At 44.2% G+C, this 20,239-nt stretch overlaps 1 protein-coding gene across 1 annotated transcript in view; it reads left to right on the top strand.

The window, feature by feature from the left end:
* Nucleotides 1-374: 374 nt before the first annotated feature.
* Nucleotides 375-20,239, top strand: part of SLC3A1 (solute carrier family 3 member 1) — a 36,079-nt gene continuing 16,214 nt past the window's right edge. Inside the window, exons 1-4 of the mRNA XM_072741730.1 lie at nucleotides 375-889; nucleotides 5,468-5,647; nucleotides 5,795-5,949; nucleotides 11,977-12,102. Coding sequence (XP_072597831.1) covers nucleotides 451-889; nucleotides 5,468-5,647; nucleotides 5,795-5,949; nucleotides 11,977-12,102 — 900 coding nt within the window. The 5' untranslated portion in view covers nucleotides 375-450. The remainder of the gene's footprint in view (nucleotides 890-5,467; nucleotides 5,648-5,794; nucleotides 5,950-11,976; nucleotides 12,103-20,239) is intronic.

A 20,239-nucleotide genomic window follows, 5' to 3' on the forward strand; every position in this document is an offset into this window, starting at 1 on the left:
TCCAGGTCTGAATCCCTCCGTGTTGGGACTTGAGCCACAACAGCCTCAAGGGCTGATGTAAAGAGAATGTTTTTTTTTTTTTTTTAAGATTTATTTATTTATGAGAGAGAGAGAGAGAGAGAGAGAGAGAGGGAGAGAGGCAGAGACACAGGCAGAGGGAGAAGCAGGTTCCGTGCGGGGAGCCCGCTGTGGGACTGGATCCCAGGACCCCATGGTCACGCCCTGGGCCAAAGGCAGATGCTCAACCTCTGAGCCGCGCAGGTGTCCCAAGAAGTTTTTTTTTTTTTTTTTTTTTTAACCCCTTTTACCTTTGCCCTTTCTCGCTCGCCTGGACTTTGGCCAGCCAGGCTTATTTATAAACCACCAAAGCTCCTTAAGCCCAGCATTTCGGCCCGCCTGTCCTCCGCTGTTTTTGCAGGAAGGGACCGCGAGGGCGCCAGGCTGCGCGACATGGCCAAGGGGACGGCGCGGAGGGGCTCGGGGGCGCTGAGGCTGCAGGCGTGCCGGGCCAACGACGGCTTTGTGCAGAACGAGGGCCTCCCGGCCAGCGAGCCCGAGCGGGCGCGGGACCCGGCCAGCTCGCCGCCCTGCGGGGGCGGGTGCGCGGGGCCGGGGCCGGCGGGGCCGGGGGCGGGGGGGCCGGCGGGGCCGTACGCGGGCATGCCCAAGGAGGTGCTCTTCCAGTTCTCGCGCCGGGCCCGCTACCGGGCGCCCCGGGAGGCCCTCTTCTGGCTCACCGTGGCTTCGGTGCTCGCGCTCACGGGCGCCACCATCGCCATCATCGCCGTGTCGCCCAGGTGCCTGGACTGGTGGCAGGCGGGGCCCGTGTACCGGATCTACCCGAGGTCCTTCAGGGACAGCGACGCGGACGGGAACGGAGACCTGAAAGGTGGGTGCGGGCGGGGGCGGGGGGGCGCGCTCAGGTTCCGCCGCTGAGCCCCCCGGCGCCCCTGGCCCGGAGCTTCTTATTACTAAAGAAGCATAAATAATGTTTTAGGGACCCCCGGGGGGCTCAGCGGTTCAGCGCCCGCCTTGGGCCCAGGGCGTGACCCTGGAGCCCCGGGATCGAGTCCCGCGTCGGCTCCCTGCGTGGAGCCTGCGTCGCCCTCTGCCTGTGTCTCTCTCTGCCTCTCTCTGTGTGGGTCTCATGAATAAATAAAATCTTTAAAAAATCGTAATAATATAAATTGAATCCAAATTAGTTCAGAAATACATGCCCATAATACTATGAATATTTTTTAGACTATCAGTTATCTCTCCTTTATGGTACTTAAAAGGCTGTTGCAGTTCATATAATCTTTTAAAGCTAAAGATTATAAGGATTGATAATATAAGGACGCCTGGGTGGCTCAGCGGTTCAGCGCCCGCCTTGGGCCCAGGGCGTGACCCTGGAGACCCGGGATCGAGTCCCACATCGGGCTCCCTGCATGGAGCCTGCTTCTCCCTCTGCCTGTGTCTTTGCCTCTCTCTCTCTCTCTCTCTCTGTGTGTCTCTCATGAATAATAAGATCTTTAAAAAAATAATGTTTAAAATATTAAGTATTAAGTAAACTTCAAAATATTAAGTCATATCTTTAAAAGGTAGAGGCTGAGCCTTTAAAGTTTAAATCTCGAGAGATGAAGGAAAGGAAAAAAGCATTAGCAGGGTGCATTGGACATTACTTGAATTGAGGATGATTTAACATCCCCCATTAGTAAAAGTAAAATGAAACACAAAGTAAAAAAATTAACTTTTTGAAAGTCATGCCAATAATTTCCAAAGGAGTTCTGGGTAGAATATCCTTAGACTTTATTGCTCAAACTAGGACGCTTTGAAATTTTTTTTTTTTAAGGCTTTACTAAGTAATCACCACACCCAATGTAGGACTTGAACCTACGACCTTGAGATCAAGAGTAGCATGTTCCTCTGATGAGCCAGCCAGGCAGCCCCACAACACAGTTATTTTTAGAGTGAGACAGAAAGAGGGCAGGGAGGGGCAGAGGTAAAGGGGGTGAGAGGATCTTAAGCAGGCTCCGCACCACAGGGACCTTGATCACAATCCTGAGATCATGACCTGAGCTGAAATCAGGGGTCGGTCACCTAACCAACTGAGTGACCCAGGTACCTCTCCAGGCCTGAACACTTTTAAAAGTAAAATTTTACGACAGTAAGCATAAATTGAAACTGTCCTGGACAACTTGGTTGATATGGTCACCATAGTTCAGGGTAATGATAAGAAAATAACAGGGACGCCTGGGTGGCTCAGTGATTGAACGTCTGCCTTTGGCTCAGGGCATGATCCCAGGGTCCCAGGATCGAGTCCCACTTTGGGCTCACTGCATGGATCCTGCTTCTGCCTATATCTCTGCCTCTCTGTGTCTCTCATGAATAAATAAATAAAATGAAAGAAAAAAGAAATAAAATAACAAGGTAATTTTTGATAATAATACTTAGTTTGAAAAAAATAAAACAGAATCATTTAATAGGATTTGGGACCTGGGGATGAGCTTAATCTAACTTTAAAATGTTACAGATAGAATTTGAAATCTCCTACCATCCTTAATAATCAATAAAAGGCTTCTCAGGGCATCTGGGTGGCTCAATTGGTTAAGTGTCTGACTCTTGATTTTGGTTCAGGTTGTGATCCCAGGGTTATGAGATCCAGCCCCATGTGGCATGGAGCCTGCTTAAGATTCTCTCTCTCCCTCTCTCTCTTCCTCTTCCCCAGCTTGTGCGCTCTCTTTCTCTCTCTAAAATAAATAAAATCTTAAAAAAAAAAAAAGACTTCTTCTTTTCATGATCATACCAGTTTCTCCTTTTTTGTATCTTCCTGCATCTTCACCAATTGATAGATCATCTGACCTTCAGGGTGCCATTGAAACCCATTTTCTGCATCAATCTTTACTCAGCCTCCCAATCAGAGCATGCCCTGCCGTCCCCAGAGCTCCCGCTGGGCTTTGGACTGTCGACGGTACCCTCTGATAACCTTGTAAGCTCTCTGGGTGACTTTCCCTTGCACACCCGCCATCCCGGCGTGGCCCCAGCACCTGCTGCCTCCATGTAGTAAATGCTTAGCAAAAGTGATGTTTTTGATAGAATAGAGCTAAATCCCTTAAACCCAAAGATAAACTCCCCACTCCGTAGCCCTCCCTTCCTAATCTCCTTCCCGATATACCCCAAATTCTCATTCACAGATTCCCTTGCACAGAGCAGTATCTCATTAGCTCCTACATTGTGTGCCATTTCCAGTAACTGCCTTGAGGGACTAGCTGTTTCCTGTCATCAATAGATATTTGTCCTTGAGGTTGAGGGGATCTGCTTGTTATTATTCGAAGGAACCATTGCGGTTTCAGTTTGTTTTGGGTGATTGCTTTCTGTCCCCTGGAGTGGAGGCCTGGGATCCTTTGTTTGCTTTGTGTCTGTCCAGACCCTTTGTTTTTAACATCCTGTTCCTTTGAGCTTATTCTTAAGATGTATTGTTGTTCTGATTTAAATCAAAATCCTCTTGTTGGCCGTGAACACTCCTGGAGGTCCCATCCACATCTCTATGGGGGAACTGAGGTACAGAGGACAAAAATAAGCGACATATCACAGAGGAAGAGCCCCAGTCTTGGGAGTCAGGAGGCTTTGTGCTTTGGTCTCAGTGGGCTCCAGCTTGCTGTGTGACCTGTGACAGGCTCTGATTGTAGGAAGCCACTTAGGGGGGTCCCCCAGAAAGTTACTGGGGGTTGAATACTAGACTCAAGTCTCTGATCTGCATTTAGGACTCTGAACCAAGACCACACACAAAAAACGCACTATCTGCTAAATTATCCTACAAGGTTCCAAGTACAAAGAGTTTCATTCCTGTGTCTACAGCAGCCAAATCCAGAATTCTCTTCTGTATAAATTCTTGGCTTCAGCATTGTCCAAAGGAAAGAGAATGTGAACCACATAGGTAATTATATATTCTCTAGGAGCCACATTAAGACAAAAAAAAAGAGGGACACCTGGGTGGCTCAGCAGTTGAGAGTCTGCCTTCAGCTGGGGAGTGACCCTGAGTCCTGGGATCAAGTCCCGCATTGGGCTCCCTTGCATGGAGCCTGCTTCTCCCTCTGCCTGTGTCTCTGCCTCCCTCTCTGTGTCTCTCATGAATGAATGAATAAATAAATAAATTTTTAAAAAACAAGTAAAAAAAAGGATGAGAAGTTCATTTTAATAATCATTTAATTTTAAGCATGTCTGGCTGGCTCAGTCAGTAGAGCATGCAATTCTTGATCTTGGGGTTGCCAGTTCAAGCCCATTGTTGGGTTTAGAGATTGCTTAAAAACAAAATCTTTAAAAAATGTTTAATTTTGGGATGACTGGGTGGCTCAGCAGTTAAGTGCCTGCCTTTAGTTCAGGGGACTCCCCCTGGAGTCCTGGGATCAAATCCCACATCAGGCTCCCTGCATAGAGCCTGCTTCTCCCTCTGCCTATGTCTCTGCCTCTCTCTCTGTCTCTCATGAATAAATAAATAAAATCTTAATTTTTTTTTAATTTTTAATTTAAAATCTCTTTTAGTCATATTCATTTTAAGTATTTTGTTTAAGCCAACATATCATTTCAACATATAATCAACATAAAAATATGAATGGCATATTTTACATTATACTTTTCAGAATCCAATGAGTGTTTTGTATTTATAGTACATCTCAATTCACACTGGTCACATTGCGAGTGCCCAATAACAGCCACAGATGGTAAGCGGCTGTCGTCCTGGATAGTACAGCTTAGACCATGTGTTACTTTGTCCTTTGGCACTTAGCCCAGCACCTGGCCTAGATTAGGTGCTCAAAAACCATGTGTAGAATAAATTAATATTGTGGCCTTGGTTTTATTTTATTATTATTATTTTTTTAAAGTAGGCTCCATGAGTGTGGAGCCTAGCGGTGGGCTTGAACTCACGACTCCAAGATCAAGACCTGAGCTGAGGTCAAGAGTCTGATGCTTAACTCTTGAGTTAACTACTGAGCCACCCAGGTGCCCCTACAGCCTTAGTTTTAAATATAAAATATAAAAAATGCACAGATTAAAAAAAAAGATTTTATTTATTTATTCATGAGAGACACAGAGAGAGGCAGAGACATAGGCAGAGGGAAAAGCAGACTCTCCGCAGGGAGCCTGATGTGGGCCTTGATTCTGGATCCTGGGATCACACCCTGAGCCAAAGGCAGACGCTCAACCACTGAGCCACCCAGGCATCCCCATAGACTTTTTTTAATGTTATACATTTATGGTAAAGGTTAGAGGTTATTTCTAGATGACCATTTGATGCTATTATAGAACTAGACCTTTCTATTTGAATTTCACTCAAATTCAACCAAATTCCAAATATTTCTGTTTCAATAGAACTATTTCAATTTTAGGCATATTGGTTTTATTTTTAATCCTTCAACTAGGAAAAAAACCAAACCAAAACAAAACAAAAAAAACCTTTGTTTTTCATGGCCTTGACTTTTTTCTTTAGGTATTCAAGAGAAACTGGACTACATCACAACTTTAAATATAAAAACCATTTGGATTACTTCGTTTTATAAATCATCCCTTAAAGATTTCCGATATGGTATCGAAGACTTCCGAGACATTGATCCTATTTTTGGAACCATGAAAGATTTTGAGAATCTGCTTGCAGCCATACACGATAAAGGTAAACTGAGTGGCGGAGGGATAGGAGGGATGGTGGGGTTGAGAAAAGCATTCTCCAAATGCTTACTTAAAGCATTTTTTCCTTAACTGACACGTATTATTCTAGTGTAATTTCTTCCTAACATTTGAAATACTTTCACTCAATTAGGTTTAAAATTAATAATCGATTTCATACCAAACCACACCAGTGATAAACATGCTTGGTTTCAACTGAGTCGGAATCGGACAGGGAAATATACTGATTATTACATATGGCATGACTGTACCCATGAAAATGGCACAACCATACCACCCAACAACTGGGTAAGTACCAACCTGTCTGATTTACAAAGGGAAAATAGGCAGATCTTCAGTGATTAAACTGGTTATTTATAAAGTCCTTTTAAGGAAAAAATTAATGGATATAGTTTTGAGGAGGAGGAAAGTTTCCCAAAGAAATGGAAATAAGGGGATCCCTGGGTGGCGCAGCGGTTTGGCGCCTGCCTTTGGCCCAGGGCGCGATCCTGGAGACCTGGGATCGAATCCCACATCAGGCTTCCGGTGCATGGAGCCTGCTTCTCCCTCCGCCTGTGTCTCTGCCTCTCTCTCTCTCTCTGTGACTATCATAAATAAATAAAAAATTAAAAAAAAAAAAAAAAAAAAAAGAAATGGAAATAAACTACCCAAGCTTCCTAACCATTTGGATTTGGACTTTTTATATCATTCTCAAACTGATATATTTTAGCAAATTATTATTATTATTTTTAAGATTTTATTTATTTATTCATGGGAGACACAGACAGAGGGACAGAATCCAATGTGGGACTCGATCCCTGGACCCCTGGATCACGACTTGAGCCAAAGACAGACATTCAAACACTGAGCCACCCAGGTGTCCTTATTTTAGCAAATTAAAACATATATTTGCTTTAAAAAAAAATTATTTGAGAGAGAGAGAGAGAAAGCATGAGCTGGGGGAGGGGAAGAGGGAAAGGGAGAAGCAGACTCCCCACTGAGCAGGGAGGGAGCCCAACGTGGGGCTTGATCCTAGGACCCTAAGATCATGACCTGAGCTGAAGGCAGATGCTTAACTGACCAAGCCACCCAGGTGCCCCAAAACCTATCATTTCTATTAGCCTCTCCTTCCCTCAACTTTCCACTCTGTCCACACGACTCCAGGTCCCCTTAGGTTAGTAACCGTTTTGCTATTCTCCAAATTCCTTTGCCTTTCTGATTTTGCGACTCCCCTCCAACAGAGCCCTAGCTGTAAATAAACCTGCCCATCCACTTTCTCTTTGCCTGAACTTTGGTATTCCTGCCTTTGGAGACAGTCCCCACCTGAACGGAGCCATCCAGTCTTCTTGAGGATTTTACTATCCAGGGCCCTCCCTCATTCTCAAACACCCTACCTGCCATCTCCCCATCTTATCATGCTCAGCAGCAAACTCTACTTCAAAGGGAGAGCAGAAGTCATCAAACCTGCCTCTACTTTTTCTCCTTTTTAAGATTTATTTTAGAGAGAATGGGAGAGAGAGAAAACAGTGGAGAGGGCCAAAGGGAGAGGGAGAGGGAATCCCAGACTCTGCAACGAGTGCAGAGCCTAATGCCAGTCTCTATCTCACAACCCTGAGGTCACAACTTGAGCTGAAACCAAGAGTCAGATTCTCAACCCACTGCACCAGCCAGGTGTCCCAAACCTGCCTCTCCTGTACCCACCCTCCTCCTACTCACTTCTCTTACAGCAAAGGCCAAGTCGGTCTTGACTGGGGTTTCCAGACTTAGAAATAAAAATCCAGGAAGCTCAAAGAAATCTGAATTTTAGATAAACAACGCATAATTTTTTAGTATAAAGTATTGCATGGGACATACTTATACTAAAAATCTATGCGTTGTTAACCTGAAATTCAGATTTAATTGTAAGTCTTGTTTTTCTCTGGCCGCTCTGCCCCCCCTCGCAGGCCAGTTCCTCTGCCTGCTGTGGTCCCTATCTCTCCTGCTTTCTGCAGAGCCTTTTTCACCCTGGATCCTCTGGATCTCCACCCTCCAGGCCCTCCACCTCCTTCCCTGACCTTCTCCATAAACACTTAAGAGGCAGGCTCCTGGGCATCAACTTTTAGATGAACCAAGGGCACTCAATATCGACACGTGTTAATGCTGTATGATCTTCTCCCAACCAACCTCTTAAACCCCAGGCTGATTGAATATACTAGTATGCAGCCTGGTGAACAGGTCATTAGCAATCCTGGTGGTTTGAACTCCTTAATTTTTCTTTGCCCCAGTCCACACACTTGTTAAAATGATAATGATACTAGCAAATGTTTACTAAAATGCTTACTGTGTGCCAGGTTCATGCTAAGTGTGTTATATTTGTTCATTCATTTAATCCACCCAGCAATACTAGGAGTTAGGTTTCAGTTCTTGTTTTGGGGGCGGGCAAGGTTAAGCACTGTGCCCTCAGTCACACAGCCCATAAATGAAAGGGCTAATGACCCACCACACAATCCAACTGCACAGTCTGCTTTTAAAAACCACTGGTGGGGGCATCACTGGTGGCGCAGTGGTTTAGTGCCGCCTGCAGCCCGGGGTGTGATCCTGGACACCCGGGATCGAGTCCCACGTCGGGCTCCCTGCATGGAGCCTGGTTTTCCCTCTGCCTGTGTCTCTGCCTCTCTCTCTCTCTCTGAATGAATGAATAAATAAATAAATCTTAAAAAAAAAAAGGGATCCCGGGGTGGCGCAGTGGTTTAGTGCCTGCCTTTGGCCCAGAGCCTGATCCTGGAGACCCAGGATTGAATCCCACGTCAGGCTCCCAGTGCATGGAGCCTGCTTCTCCCTCTGCCTGTGTCTCTGCCTCTCTCTCTCTCTGTGTGACTATCATAAATAAATAAAAAATTAAAAAAAAATCTTAAAAAAAAAAAAGTCCAATGATCTTATTAAAAAAAAAAACAAAACACCGGTGGTTCAGTTGGTTGAGCGTCACACTCTTGATTTCAGCTCGGGTGGGGACCTCAAGGTCGTGGGATCAATTTCTGTGTTGGGCTCCACACTCAAGGAGCCTACTTGTTTCTCTCCCTCTACTCCTCCTTGGGCTCATTCTCTCTCTCTCTCTCTCTCTTAAATAAGTAAATAAGTAAGTAAGTAAGTAAACAAACAAATAAATAAATAAATAAAGTCTTAAAAAAAAATTGCCAGCCATACCTGAAACCATATCATCTCTTGCCGATCGGACTGTAACAGCCTCCTCTTTTGGCATCCAGTTTTTTTTTTTTTTGAGATTTTATTTATTCTTGAGAGACATAGAGAGAAAGGCAGAGACACAGGCAGAGGGAGAAGCAGGCTCCCTGAAAGGAGCCTAATGAGGGACTTGATCCTAGGACCCCGGGATCACGCCCTGAACCAAAGGTAGATGCTCAACCACTGAGCTACCCACGTGCCCCAGCATCCAGTTTTTCCATCCTTCCATCTATTCTCCACTGTAGCCAACATTGTAGATCTTTTTCTTTTTTAGTGTAATAGCTGATACATCCAAAAATATATGTAATACATGATTGATGTATAAACACCTTGTGTATAACCATACGATGGAATACTACTCAGCCATAAAAGGAATGAACTATTGATAATGGGCAATGCCTTGGACGAATCTCAGAGTAACTATGCAGAGTGAAAGAAGTCAGACAGAAGAGCACATACTATTCCACTTACATGAAATTACAGAAAATGCACATTCGAGCAGCCTGGGTGGCTCAGTGGTTTAGCGTCACCTTCAGCCCAGGGCATGATCCTGGAGACCCAGGATCGAGTCCCATGTCGGGCTTCCTGCATGGAGCCTGCTTCTCCCTCTGCCTGTGTCTCTGTGCCTCTCTCTCTTTCTCTCTCTCTGTGCCTCTCATGATTAAATAAATAAAATCTTAAAAAAAAGAAAGAAAATGCAAATTCATCTGTAGTGACAGGAAGCTGAATAGTTGTTTAGGGATGGGGCGGAGTGGGAGAGTAGGGTCAGGGGCCACAAAGGATGGATATGTTCACTATTTGATCATGATGAGAGTTTCACAAACATAAACAAAGGAATGTCAAAACTTATGCAATTGTACACTTGAAACATGTGCAGTGTATTGTATTCAACTTCACCTGAATAAAACTGTTAGAAAATATGTGTAATATGTCTAAGTTAGGGGAGGTAATAAAACAGTGAACATCAATGAACCCATCCCCAAATTAAGAACATGAACATTACCAACACTGCTGAAACCACCTGTGCGCTCCTCCCTGCTTCTCCCTATGCCTCCTCTTAGGGGTAATCACCACCTTGAATTTGGGGGTTTTCCAAGTCCTTGCTTTTGTGTTTTTCGTTTTCTGGGGTTTTTTGTTTTTTGGGGGGTTTTTTTGCTTTTGTTTTTCCTACATATGCTACATATTTTCTAAAGATTTATCATTTAGTTTCTCTTGTTTTGGACTCTATGATGTATCCTGCTACATGTAAATCTCCTGTAAAGAGCTTTTTCACTGTTTTTAGTATTCATGTAGTTTCTGGTAGATGTGGTTTATACATTTTCTTTGTTATATTCCGCTGTGTGCATGTGCCATGATTTACTTATCCACTCTTCCACTAATGGGCAGTTGGGCTGTTTCCAGTGGTTTATTTGTTTTATTTTATTTTATTTATTTTATTTTTTTAAATTTTATTTTATTTCATTACTATTACCAATGATGCCATGGTAAACATTCTCATTAACCTATTTCTCTTGGGGTTCAGCTATTAGAGCTTCTTGAAGGTAAATAACTAGGAGTGAAATTGCTGGGTGCATGATACTGCATGATCCACTCTGCAAGATAATACCAAAGTAATTGTACTGATTTATATCCCCTTCAGCAGTGTAAAAAAATACATATTTTCCTTAATTTATTGGTACTGCCACACTTTGTAATTTTTACCAAGTGAACATAAACTGGTATCACATTGAGGTCTCAAGTTTACATTTCTCTAGTTATTAGTGAAGATTGATCTAATTACTAATGATGTTGGACATTTCTCCATGCATTTATTCATTTGAGCTTCCATTTCTGTGAAACATCTGTTTATGTTCAGTTTTCTTTTCGATTGTTTGTGCCTTTGAAATTGATTGGTGGAGTTCTTTTTGTATTCTGGATACCCATCTTTTCTCCGTCATATACACTGTGAATATCCCAGTTCATGTCAGGTGGGACCATGACGTGTGCTGGTAAGGGTGTGTTTCCTTGAAAGGCAGCAGCTACCCCTTAGCTTCTGCCAGTTGTTCCCCTGGTGATGTGAACCCCCCATGATGGGGGGTCTTCCAATTAAAAAGAAAAGGATGTATGCAAAATCCCTTAGTTTCTAAATGTTGCCCAAATGTTCTCTTTAGCATGGAATGAACAAGAACCCTGAAAAACTGTTACATTGAAGAAAGCAAGCCGGGATCCCTGGGTAGCGCAGCGGTTTAGCGCCTGCCTTTGGCCCAGGGCGTGATCCTGGAGACCCGAGATCGAATCCCACGTCGGGCTCCTGGTGCATGGAGCCTGTTTCTCCCTCTGCCTATGTCTCTGCCTCTCTCTCTCTTTGTGTGTGACTATCATAAATAAATAAAAATTAAAAAAAAAAAAACGAAGAAAACAAGTTGCTTTGACTTGACAAGTTGCTTTGACTTGACAAGTTGCTTTGACTTGACAAAGCAAGTTGCAGTCAACTTGCTTTGACTGAGAAGGAGAGAGAGGTGTGGGAGAGTCCACCAGGAAGGTGATGCTCTGCACAGATGTGAGCATTCCTAGAACGAGGAAATCCGTACCTGCGTCAGATGCTGCTTGATCCCAGCACTTGAAGTTGTTAGATTTTTATTATTATTATTATTCCTGAGGGCTAGAAGGGTGTTTAAGTGAATGATTCTAATACTTTTCTGAGGATAACAGTTTAAATATTCACTCTGTGTGGATTCAAACTCCAAGACCAATGGGAGGTGTCTTTCTCCCCCAAATGACCGTCATTTGCATTACTTCACAAGCAGGAGTTCAGAGCCTGGATAGAAGGTTCCAGAAAATATATTAGAAGTGTTCGCTCTTTAACGTGGCCTTGAGAGCCTTGGTTTGCTGTTGTGGTTGTCATGAACAGCTTCTACTCTGCAAATATATCCCAGCCACATTTGTGTGACGTTAGGCCAGCAGATAGCATTTTAAGGAATTAACTTATCTAGTGCTCTCCCTAGAAGGAAAATTCTGAGGATCTGTGCACTCAGCCTGCACAAGGCCAGGGATGGCAATCACCATTTCCTTGTGGGCAGTGCCATTGTATGAATGCTAAGTAAGTGATTTGCTGACTTGCTGTTTTCTGTTTGCTAGTTAAGTGTGTACGGAAACTCCAGCTGGCACTTTGATGAAGTACGAAACCAGTGTTATTTTCACCAGTTTTTGAGAGAACAGCCTGACTTAAATTTCTACAATCTTGATGTTCAAAAAGAAATAAAAGTGAGTATGGATACCCACACAGACTTCTCCGATTGCATGGGTGTTTAAGTGGTTACTTGATATACTCGATGTTGAACCATAGCTGTTCAGGCAAAACCAAAGTAATGTAATTAAACTCTGGGGTTATGGAGTCTGATACAGATAGAGGCCCTCAGACATATTGGTGGGTCCTTCCTCCCTCTCACCCAGAATGAGCGACAGGGGAAGGAGGCAGAGCTATCTGGTACCTTTGCTCTGTGGTGCCCCTCCACCTGTGACAATGAGCTGATGTAGAGGGGGGCCAGGGCGTGGGCTCCAGGGTCTGAACCTGCGTCTGGACCCAGCCCCACTGCTGCCAACAGTAGGCTCCTGGGTGAGGTATTTAGCTTTTCTGTAGGTCCCTCATCTATGAAACATGCTCGATGGCACTATTTGTCTCACGGGCTGTTTGGAAGGTTAGAGGATGTAACCCATGCACAGCACTTCTGTGTCGCTCAGTAAATATTAACTGACTGTCTGCTCTGCGCCAGGTCCTCTTCTAAGCACTGGGAATGGAGCAGTGAATAAAAGAAGCCCTGCTCTCAAGGCGTCTCCTGTATACTGAGGGGAAGGCAGACAGTTAACAACTAAATACATGTCAGGTGGTCCCTAAGGGTAAGGGACATCAGAGTGCCAGGCAGAAGTTGGTTTTTGGAGACATCCCTATGTTGAGGTCCTGTTTGAACAAAGACCTGAAGTTTGAAAGGGAGCCCTGTGGATATTTGCGGGGAGAGAATTTCAGGCAGAAGGAAGAGCCAATGCAAAGATCTGGAGGTGAGCGATGCGTCATGTGTTTCAGGAATGGCCTGGAGGCGGGCGTGTACAGTTGCCAGCGAAGGCAAATAAAAATACAAGACACCAATTAAATTTTAATTTCAGATAAACAGGGGATCCCCGGGTGACTCAGTGGTTTAGTGCCTGCCTTCAGCCCAGGGCGTGATCCTGAGTTCCGGGATCGAGTCCCGCGTCGGGCTCCCTGCATGGATCCTGCTTCTCCCTCTGCCTGTGTCTCTGCCTCTCTCTCTCTCCCTCTCTCTCTGTCTCTCATGAGTAAATAAATAAAATCTTAAAAAATAATAATTTCAGATAAACAATGAGTAGTATGCCGTTTGGGACCTACTTCTATTAAAACGTTACTCATTAGGAAGGAATACAGCCGGTGTCCTGTATTTTATCTGGCAAGCCTACCAGTGCACCAGAGTGACATGAAGGGACAGTTAGAGGCTGAGATCCAAAAAGTGGGGTGGGGGCTAATCCCACAGGGGCTACATGCTGAGCTGCTGAAGATCCCTCTGTGGCCCCTCATGGGACATTTCCTGTCCACTCTCACCATTTGGTGGTGGTTCCAATAATACCCTACACGGAACTCATGATAACCATTAGCTGGGTGGTTGTGCTGCTATGGCAACAGTGGGCAGGAATTTAGGTTAGCGGGGGTAGTGCTCTAAGGTAGGTAGTGGGGAGGGGACCTGTCTAGAACAGAGAGCCCTGGGTCCCTTTCCACAGCTCACCATGCCAGCCAAAGGACAAGGGTGCAGGCTGCCACCTCGGAGTCACTAAGGGCCCCCACTGCCCTTAGGTTTGTTCTTGTTTTAAAATAATACCTCTAGGGCACCTGGGTGGCTCAGCGGTCGAGCATCTGCCTTTGGCTCAGGGCGTGATCCTGGGGTCCTGGGATTGAGTCCTGCATTGGGTTCCCTGCAGGGAGCCTGCTTCTCCCTCTGCCTGTGTCTCTGCCTCTCTCTCTCTGTCTCTCATGAATAAATAAATAAAATATTAAAAAATAAAATAAAATATCTCTATTGAGGTATAATTCACATAACCCTAAAATTCACCCCTTTCAGGTATATAATTCAGTGGTTTTAGTATCTTCATAGGATTGTGCAATGACCACCCTGATTTCACATTTTCTTCGCCCCAAAAAGAAGCCCCATATCCAGTAGCAGACACTCTCCATGACCCTCCACACCCCCCCACCCTCCACTCCCCACCCGCGCGGACATCTGCTCATCTACTTTCTGTCTCCATGGTTATATCTGTTCCGGACATTCCCTAGAAACAAAATCATACAATATCTACCTATATGTCTATGATACGTATCTATATTTATCATCTATATTTAACAATTTGAGAAACTGCCCAATTGTTTTCCGAATCAGTTGCACCATTTTCTATTCCCACTGGCAGTGTGTGAGGGCTCCAATGTCTCCATATTCTCAGTAACACTTGCTATGGTCTGTATTTTTGAGTACTATCACCCTAGTCGGTGTGGGTGGGATCGCACTGTGGTTTTGCAATTGCCTGATGGCCAGCGATGTTGAGAATCTTTGCATGTGCTTATATAGATTATTATTATATCTTTGCTGGAGAAATGTCTGAATCCTTTGCCCATTTTAAAATTTTGTTATCTATTTTTTTATTCTCAGTTGTGAGTTTTTTGTATGTTCTGGGTACACGATTTGCAATTTTCTCCCATTCTGTGGGTTGGCTTTTTATTTTTTGTTTTTTAGTGAAAGATTTTATTTATTTATTTGAGAGAGAGAGAGAGAGAGCAGGGGTTGGGGGAGGCACAGAAGAAGAAGCAAATGCTCTGCTGAGCCAGGACCCCGGGATCATGACCTGAGCTGAAAGTAGACGCTTAACCAACTGAGCTACACAGGTGCTCCAGTCTTTTTACTTTCTTGATGGCATCCCTTGAAGCACAAGTTTTAAATTGTCCAATTCATCTATTTTTTCCTTTGTTGTTTGTGCTTCTCATGTCATTTGAAAATCATTGCCTAACCCAAGGTGATGAAGATTTACTCCTATGTTTTCTTCTCTGAGTTTTATAGTGGTAACTCTAATATTTTAGGTTTCTGACCCATTTTTTCCCCTTACTTTTTATATATGGTGTGAGGGGTGTCTAACTTAATTCGTGGCTATCCAGTTATCTTAGCAATGTGTGTGTTAAAAAGATTATTCTTGGGCTGCCTAGGTGGTGCAGTCTGTTGAGAGTTAACTCTTGGTTTTGGCTCAGGTCATGATCTCAGGGTCATGGGATTGAGGTCAGGCTCTGAGCTCAGCAGGGATTCTGCTTATCCCTCTCACTCTGCTCCTTCTCCCTCTCCATCCCCCCTCCCTCTCTATCTACCTCTAAATGAATGAATGAATGAATGAATGAATGAATGAATGAATCTTTTTTAAAAAAATAAAAAGATTCTTTCCCCATTGAACTGTCCTGGAACCCTTTTAAAAATCAATTGGCCATAAATGTCAGGATTTGTTTCTAGACTCAGTTTTGCTCTATTGCTCTATAGGTCTGTTATTGTGCTAATATCACAGTGTCTGGATTAGTGTAGCTTTATAGGAAGTTTTGAAATTGGGAAGTGTGAGTCCTATGACTTTATTCTTCTCCTTTAAGATTGTTTGGCTATTTTGGGTACTTGTATTTCTTTCTTTCTTTCTTTTGGTGATCTGCTATTATTATTCATTGGAGTATATTTGACATACAATGTTATATTTGCTTCAAGTGTACAACATAGTGATTTGATGTTTCTATACAATAACTCTGTGCTCACCATGATAAATGCAGTCACCATCTGTCACCCTTCAGGTGTTATTAGACTATTACTGACTGTATCCCTGGTGCTGCACTTTTCATCTCCATGACTTGTTTTGTAACTGAAAGTTTGTAACCCTTCATCCCCTTGATTTATTTTGCTCATCTCCCCATCTACTTCTCTGGTAACCACCAGTTTGTTTCCTATATTTAAAAGTCTGTTTTGTTTGTTTGTTTTGCTTTTTAGATTCCACATTATAAATGAAGTCAAATGGTGTTTATCTTTCACTGTCTGACCTATTTCACTTAACATGATACCCTCTAGGTCCATCTATAAGCATACAATTGGCAAATCACATTTTAAAAAATTTTTAAAGATTTTATTTATTTATTTATTTGTTTGTTTGTTTATTTATTTGAGACAGAGAGAGAGAGAGAGAGAGAGCAGGAGCACAGGTGAGGGGCAAAGGGAGAGGGGGAAACAGATTCCCTGCTGAGGAGAGAGCCTCAAGGGAGGTTCCATCCTAGGACTCCGGGATCGTGACCAGAGCTGAAGGGTGACACTTAACTGACTGAGCCACTCAGGCACCTTCCTTTTTTTTTTTTTTTTTTTTTTAAAGAAGATCACATAATTTTTTTATGGTTGAGTTATAGTCCTTTGTGTGTGTGTGTGTGTGTACACCACATCTTTATCAATTTATCTCTCGATGGGCACTTGGGCTGCTTTCTTATCTTGGCTATTGTAGATAATGTTACAGTAAACATAGGAGTGCATGTGTCTTTTTGATAGTGCTTTCCTTTTCTTTGGGTAAATATCCAGGAGTGGAGTTACTGGATAGTATACATTCCATAAGAATTTAGGACCAGCTTGTCAAGTTCTGCAAAGAAGCCTGCTGCTGAGACTTTTTTAAAAAAATATTTTATTTATTCATGAGAGACACACAGAGAGAGGCAGAGACACAGGCAGAGGGAGAAGCAGGCTCCATTCAGGGAGCCTGATGTGGCACTTGATCCCGGGACTCCAGGATCACGCCCTGGGCCAAAGGCAGAGCTAAACCACTGAGCCACCTAGGGATCCCCTGAGATTTGAGTAGAGATTGCATTGAATCTGGGCATCAGTTTGGAGAGGAGTATTGCCACTTTAATGATAATAAGTCTTCTGCTCCAGGAACACAGGGTGTCTTTCCACTTGTTTAGGTCTTTCATTTCTTTCAACGTTGTTTTGTAATTTTCAGTGTACAAGTCTTGCATTCCTTTTGTTAAACATATTTCTGTAGCCTCCTTAGTTTTAAGGCTGTTTTTACTATACATGTTTGATGTTTCCCAGAATTTAGATGAATTGCTTTGGGATCTGTTCTAGAATCAGGGCAGCCTTATCTCATTGGGGTTGGGAAGATGGGGGTGGTGAAGGGTGATAGACACAGCTACTAACTAGGAGTTAGTTTTAAACTTCTTTGGTGGAGGTGGGCTCTTTTCTCCATCACCAAAGATCATTTACACACCTCTACCTGCACCTTCCCCCTGACCTGCCCTCACACACTTCTTGATTTACTTTGTGCCGAGTGCTTTACCTGGGTCATCTCATTTAATGCTCACACCAAGTCTAATTTGGGAGATTGCAGGACCATTTTACAGAGCAGGAAGCTGAGGCTTAAGGAGGTGAGTCACCCTCCTGGAGAGTGACAAAGCAGGATTCAAACCCAGAGTGCACTCTTACCCACAACTCCACTTCTGACTTGAGGCAAAGCTGGTGCTGTCTCTGTGCTTCACTTTGCCTACACAGTCTTTTCAAGGGTATTCAGTTGGAAATTCATAAATGTGAGCACAATCCAGCTGGTTTATCAGCCGTGGACTTCACCAGTCTCCTTGTGGCGACAGTGATGGATTATCTGGAGATGTTCAAGAAGTGTAATAAATTGTCCCAATATCTGCCAGCCAATACATTAATTATTTTTTGACTAATCCAGCTGTTCCCTTGCAGGCATCCAGGTAGTGGAGTGTGTGAACAGGAACCTTACTTACTAGTCTCAATAGGATGAGATTCCTTTTGGGATGAATCATTACTGCCTTTAGTTGAAGGTTGGACATTTTTGCAAGGCTGGTATAGATTTGCTATTAGAAGTAAATAAGAAAGGCTAAGAAGCTGTAAGGGAAGGCTCTTTGCTCCTGAAAGGCTTTTTGCATGAAGGAGACTTTCCAAGCACCCTTCTACCCCCCAGTAGCTCTTATCTCTGCAGTAGAGCTAAGCAGGTTAATAATTTGCAACCTAGAGAGTTTGTGGCGGGGAGGCATTTGGAATGACTCCTGCTTGCATACCAGCTCGCACTCATGGAGACTTCTCGCTCTTGGCTCCCATCAGATTTCAGATTATCTGCACAGTGGGAGGCTGGCATGTAGGGGACACACAGCACAGACACCTTCTTCTCTCCTCTCTGTACTCCCCCTTGGAATGGCCTTCAGGGGACTTGGCTCTCCCCTGAACCTCTCAGGTCTTGAGTGTGTTAACCTAGAGAAGTCTAGAAGTCTTCTTGGAGGACACGGGGACTTTACTGTATGTATTTTGTAATCACTTTGGTTTTTACTTGCCCTCAAATTCTTTATTTGACAAATGAGGGAACTGAAGTCCAGAGAGGTGAAGTGAACCATCAGGTTAGCGGCAGAGCAGGGGAAGGACTGCAGACAGCCCAGCCCTCTGCCTGAACTGTGTTGGTGTGACACTGACCTCGCCATGGGAAAATGTTGAGCCCTGGACTGTGGGATCCTGCGTTGTTCATGGCACCTGGGGACGGGGAACCCAGATGCCCCACCTCCATCCCCCTGGCTTAAGATGGAATCCAGACTGTAAATGTCAGCTCTGTTCCTACTGAGCAGCATGGTGTTGGCAGCTCAATTCAAAATAAAATTCAAAAAGCACAACCTGCTTAATTACCCGACTCTGTGCTTGATAATAACTGTGCCATTTATTGTACCTCATACATGCCAGGCACTTTAGTATAAATCCTTGACTCATTTGGCGGTATTATGTATTGACCACATGCCAGGGGTGTGATGGTTGGTAAGCCAGACACATGCTGTAGCCATCTTGGGGCTATATCCCTAAGTGGGAGGTAGACCATGAAACAGACCGTTACAGTAAGTGTATTGAGTGGTTGTGATGGCAGGAGGTAGGAGTACACAGGGCAGGCACCTAATCTGGACATGAGTGAAACAGAGCGGAGAAAGCTTTCAGAGGATGTAGTGATATCTAACGGATGAGAAGGACTGAGCCAAGTGGAGAGGCCTGGGTCAAGCATTGGGAAGGCATGGATCACGGCACATTGGAGGTGCTTGGAGTCGTCCAATATGGCTGGGACATGGTATATGGAGAGGGAGCTTGCTAGATGAGACTAGAGGGGGATGAAGCAGGGCTGTGCTGAAGATTTGGCTTTACAAGATCCTAGGGAAATCATTTGCTCTTTGCATTTTGGAAATCAATAACTTTGGAGAGGGGATTTGAGTGGGGTATTTTCAGAGGCAGAGGGGCCAGGGCAGAGGGTGGTTCAGCCATCAGGGAAAAAATATCAGGGTTCAGTGCAATGAGGTGTCTCAGGGTTGCAGGGAAATCATCAGGTTACTTAGCCAGGAATCTAGTGTGACTCTCAGGTTTCAGATTTGACTGGCATTGGTGTCATTTCCTGTGATGAGAGAGAAAGGAGAGGAGGAGGATGTCTTAGTTTTGGAGAATTTGAGCTCTCTGTGAGACATCAACTGTTCAATTGAGAGTTGGATATAAGGACAAGGAGTTCAGGGATGTGTCTGGCCTAGAGATAAAACTCTCTGGGATTTGCTGATATGTGGACAAGGCCTACACAGGTCAGGCAGGTAATTGCAGTGAGAGCCCTGGGCCGGCCAGGATGAGGAAGGGGGTCAGTTGCAGCTGAGCTCCAGCCGATTGTTGCCACGTGGAAATTAAAGGGCCCATAGTTAGAAGATCTTCCAGCTGCATTTCTGGTTGCATTTTGGAAGTCAGTAACTTTGGAGAAGGGGGTTGAGTGGTACAGACCTGGAGGAGAAAGCAGAGCAAATGAGTAAGGGTGCCAGAGGGTACCAGTTCTGCTGCCTCTACTTACTAACTCTATGACCTTGATCAACGTACCTTATCCCCCTGTGCCTGGGATCCCTCATTGGTAAAATAGAGAGGGTAATGGCACATATGTTGTAGGGTTGATGGGGAAAAGTTTTTTTTTTTTTTTAATTGAGATTTTATTTATTTAGTTGAGAGAGAGAAAGAGAGTAGGGGGAAGGACAGAGGGAGAGGGAGAAGCAGACTCCTTGCTGAGCGGGGAGCCCAACGTGGGGTTCCGTCCCAGGACCCTGACATCATGACCTGAGCTGAACTGACTGAGCCACCCAGGTGTCTCTGTAAGGCATTTAGGTCAGGGTGTTTCTTGTTTTTTGAATACTTGTTAAATAATAAAGGGGTAGATAAATGAGTAAATACTGCTGTGAAATGAAATGAACAGTAGGTAAGAACCCCAAAGAGTGCTAATATTTAAAGGACTGCAGACTAGCGGCACCTGGGTGGCTCAGTTGGTTGAGTGG

The sequence above is a fragment of the Vulpes vulpes genome, chromosome 16 (assembly GCF_048418805.1).
Source record: "Vulpes vulpes isolate BD-2025 chromosome 16, VulVul3, whole genome shotgun sequence".
NCBI classification, from domain to species: domain Eukaryota; kingdom Metazoa; phylum Chordata; class Mammalia; order Carnivora; family Canidae; genus Vulpes; species Vulpes vulpes.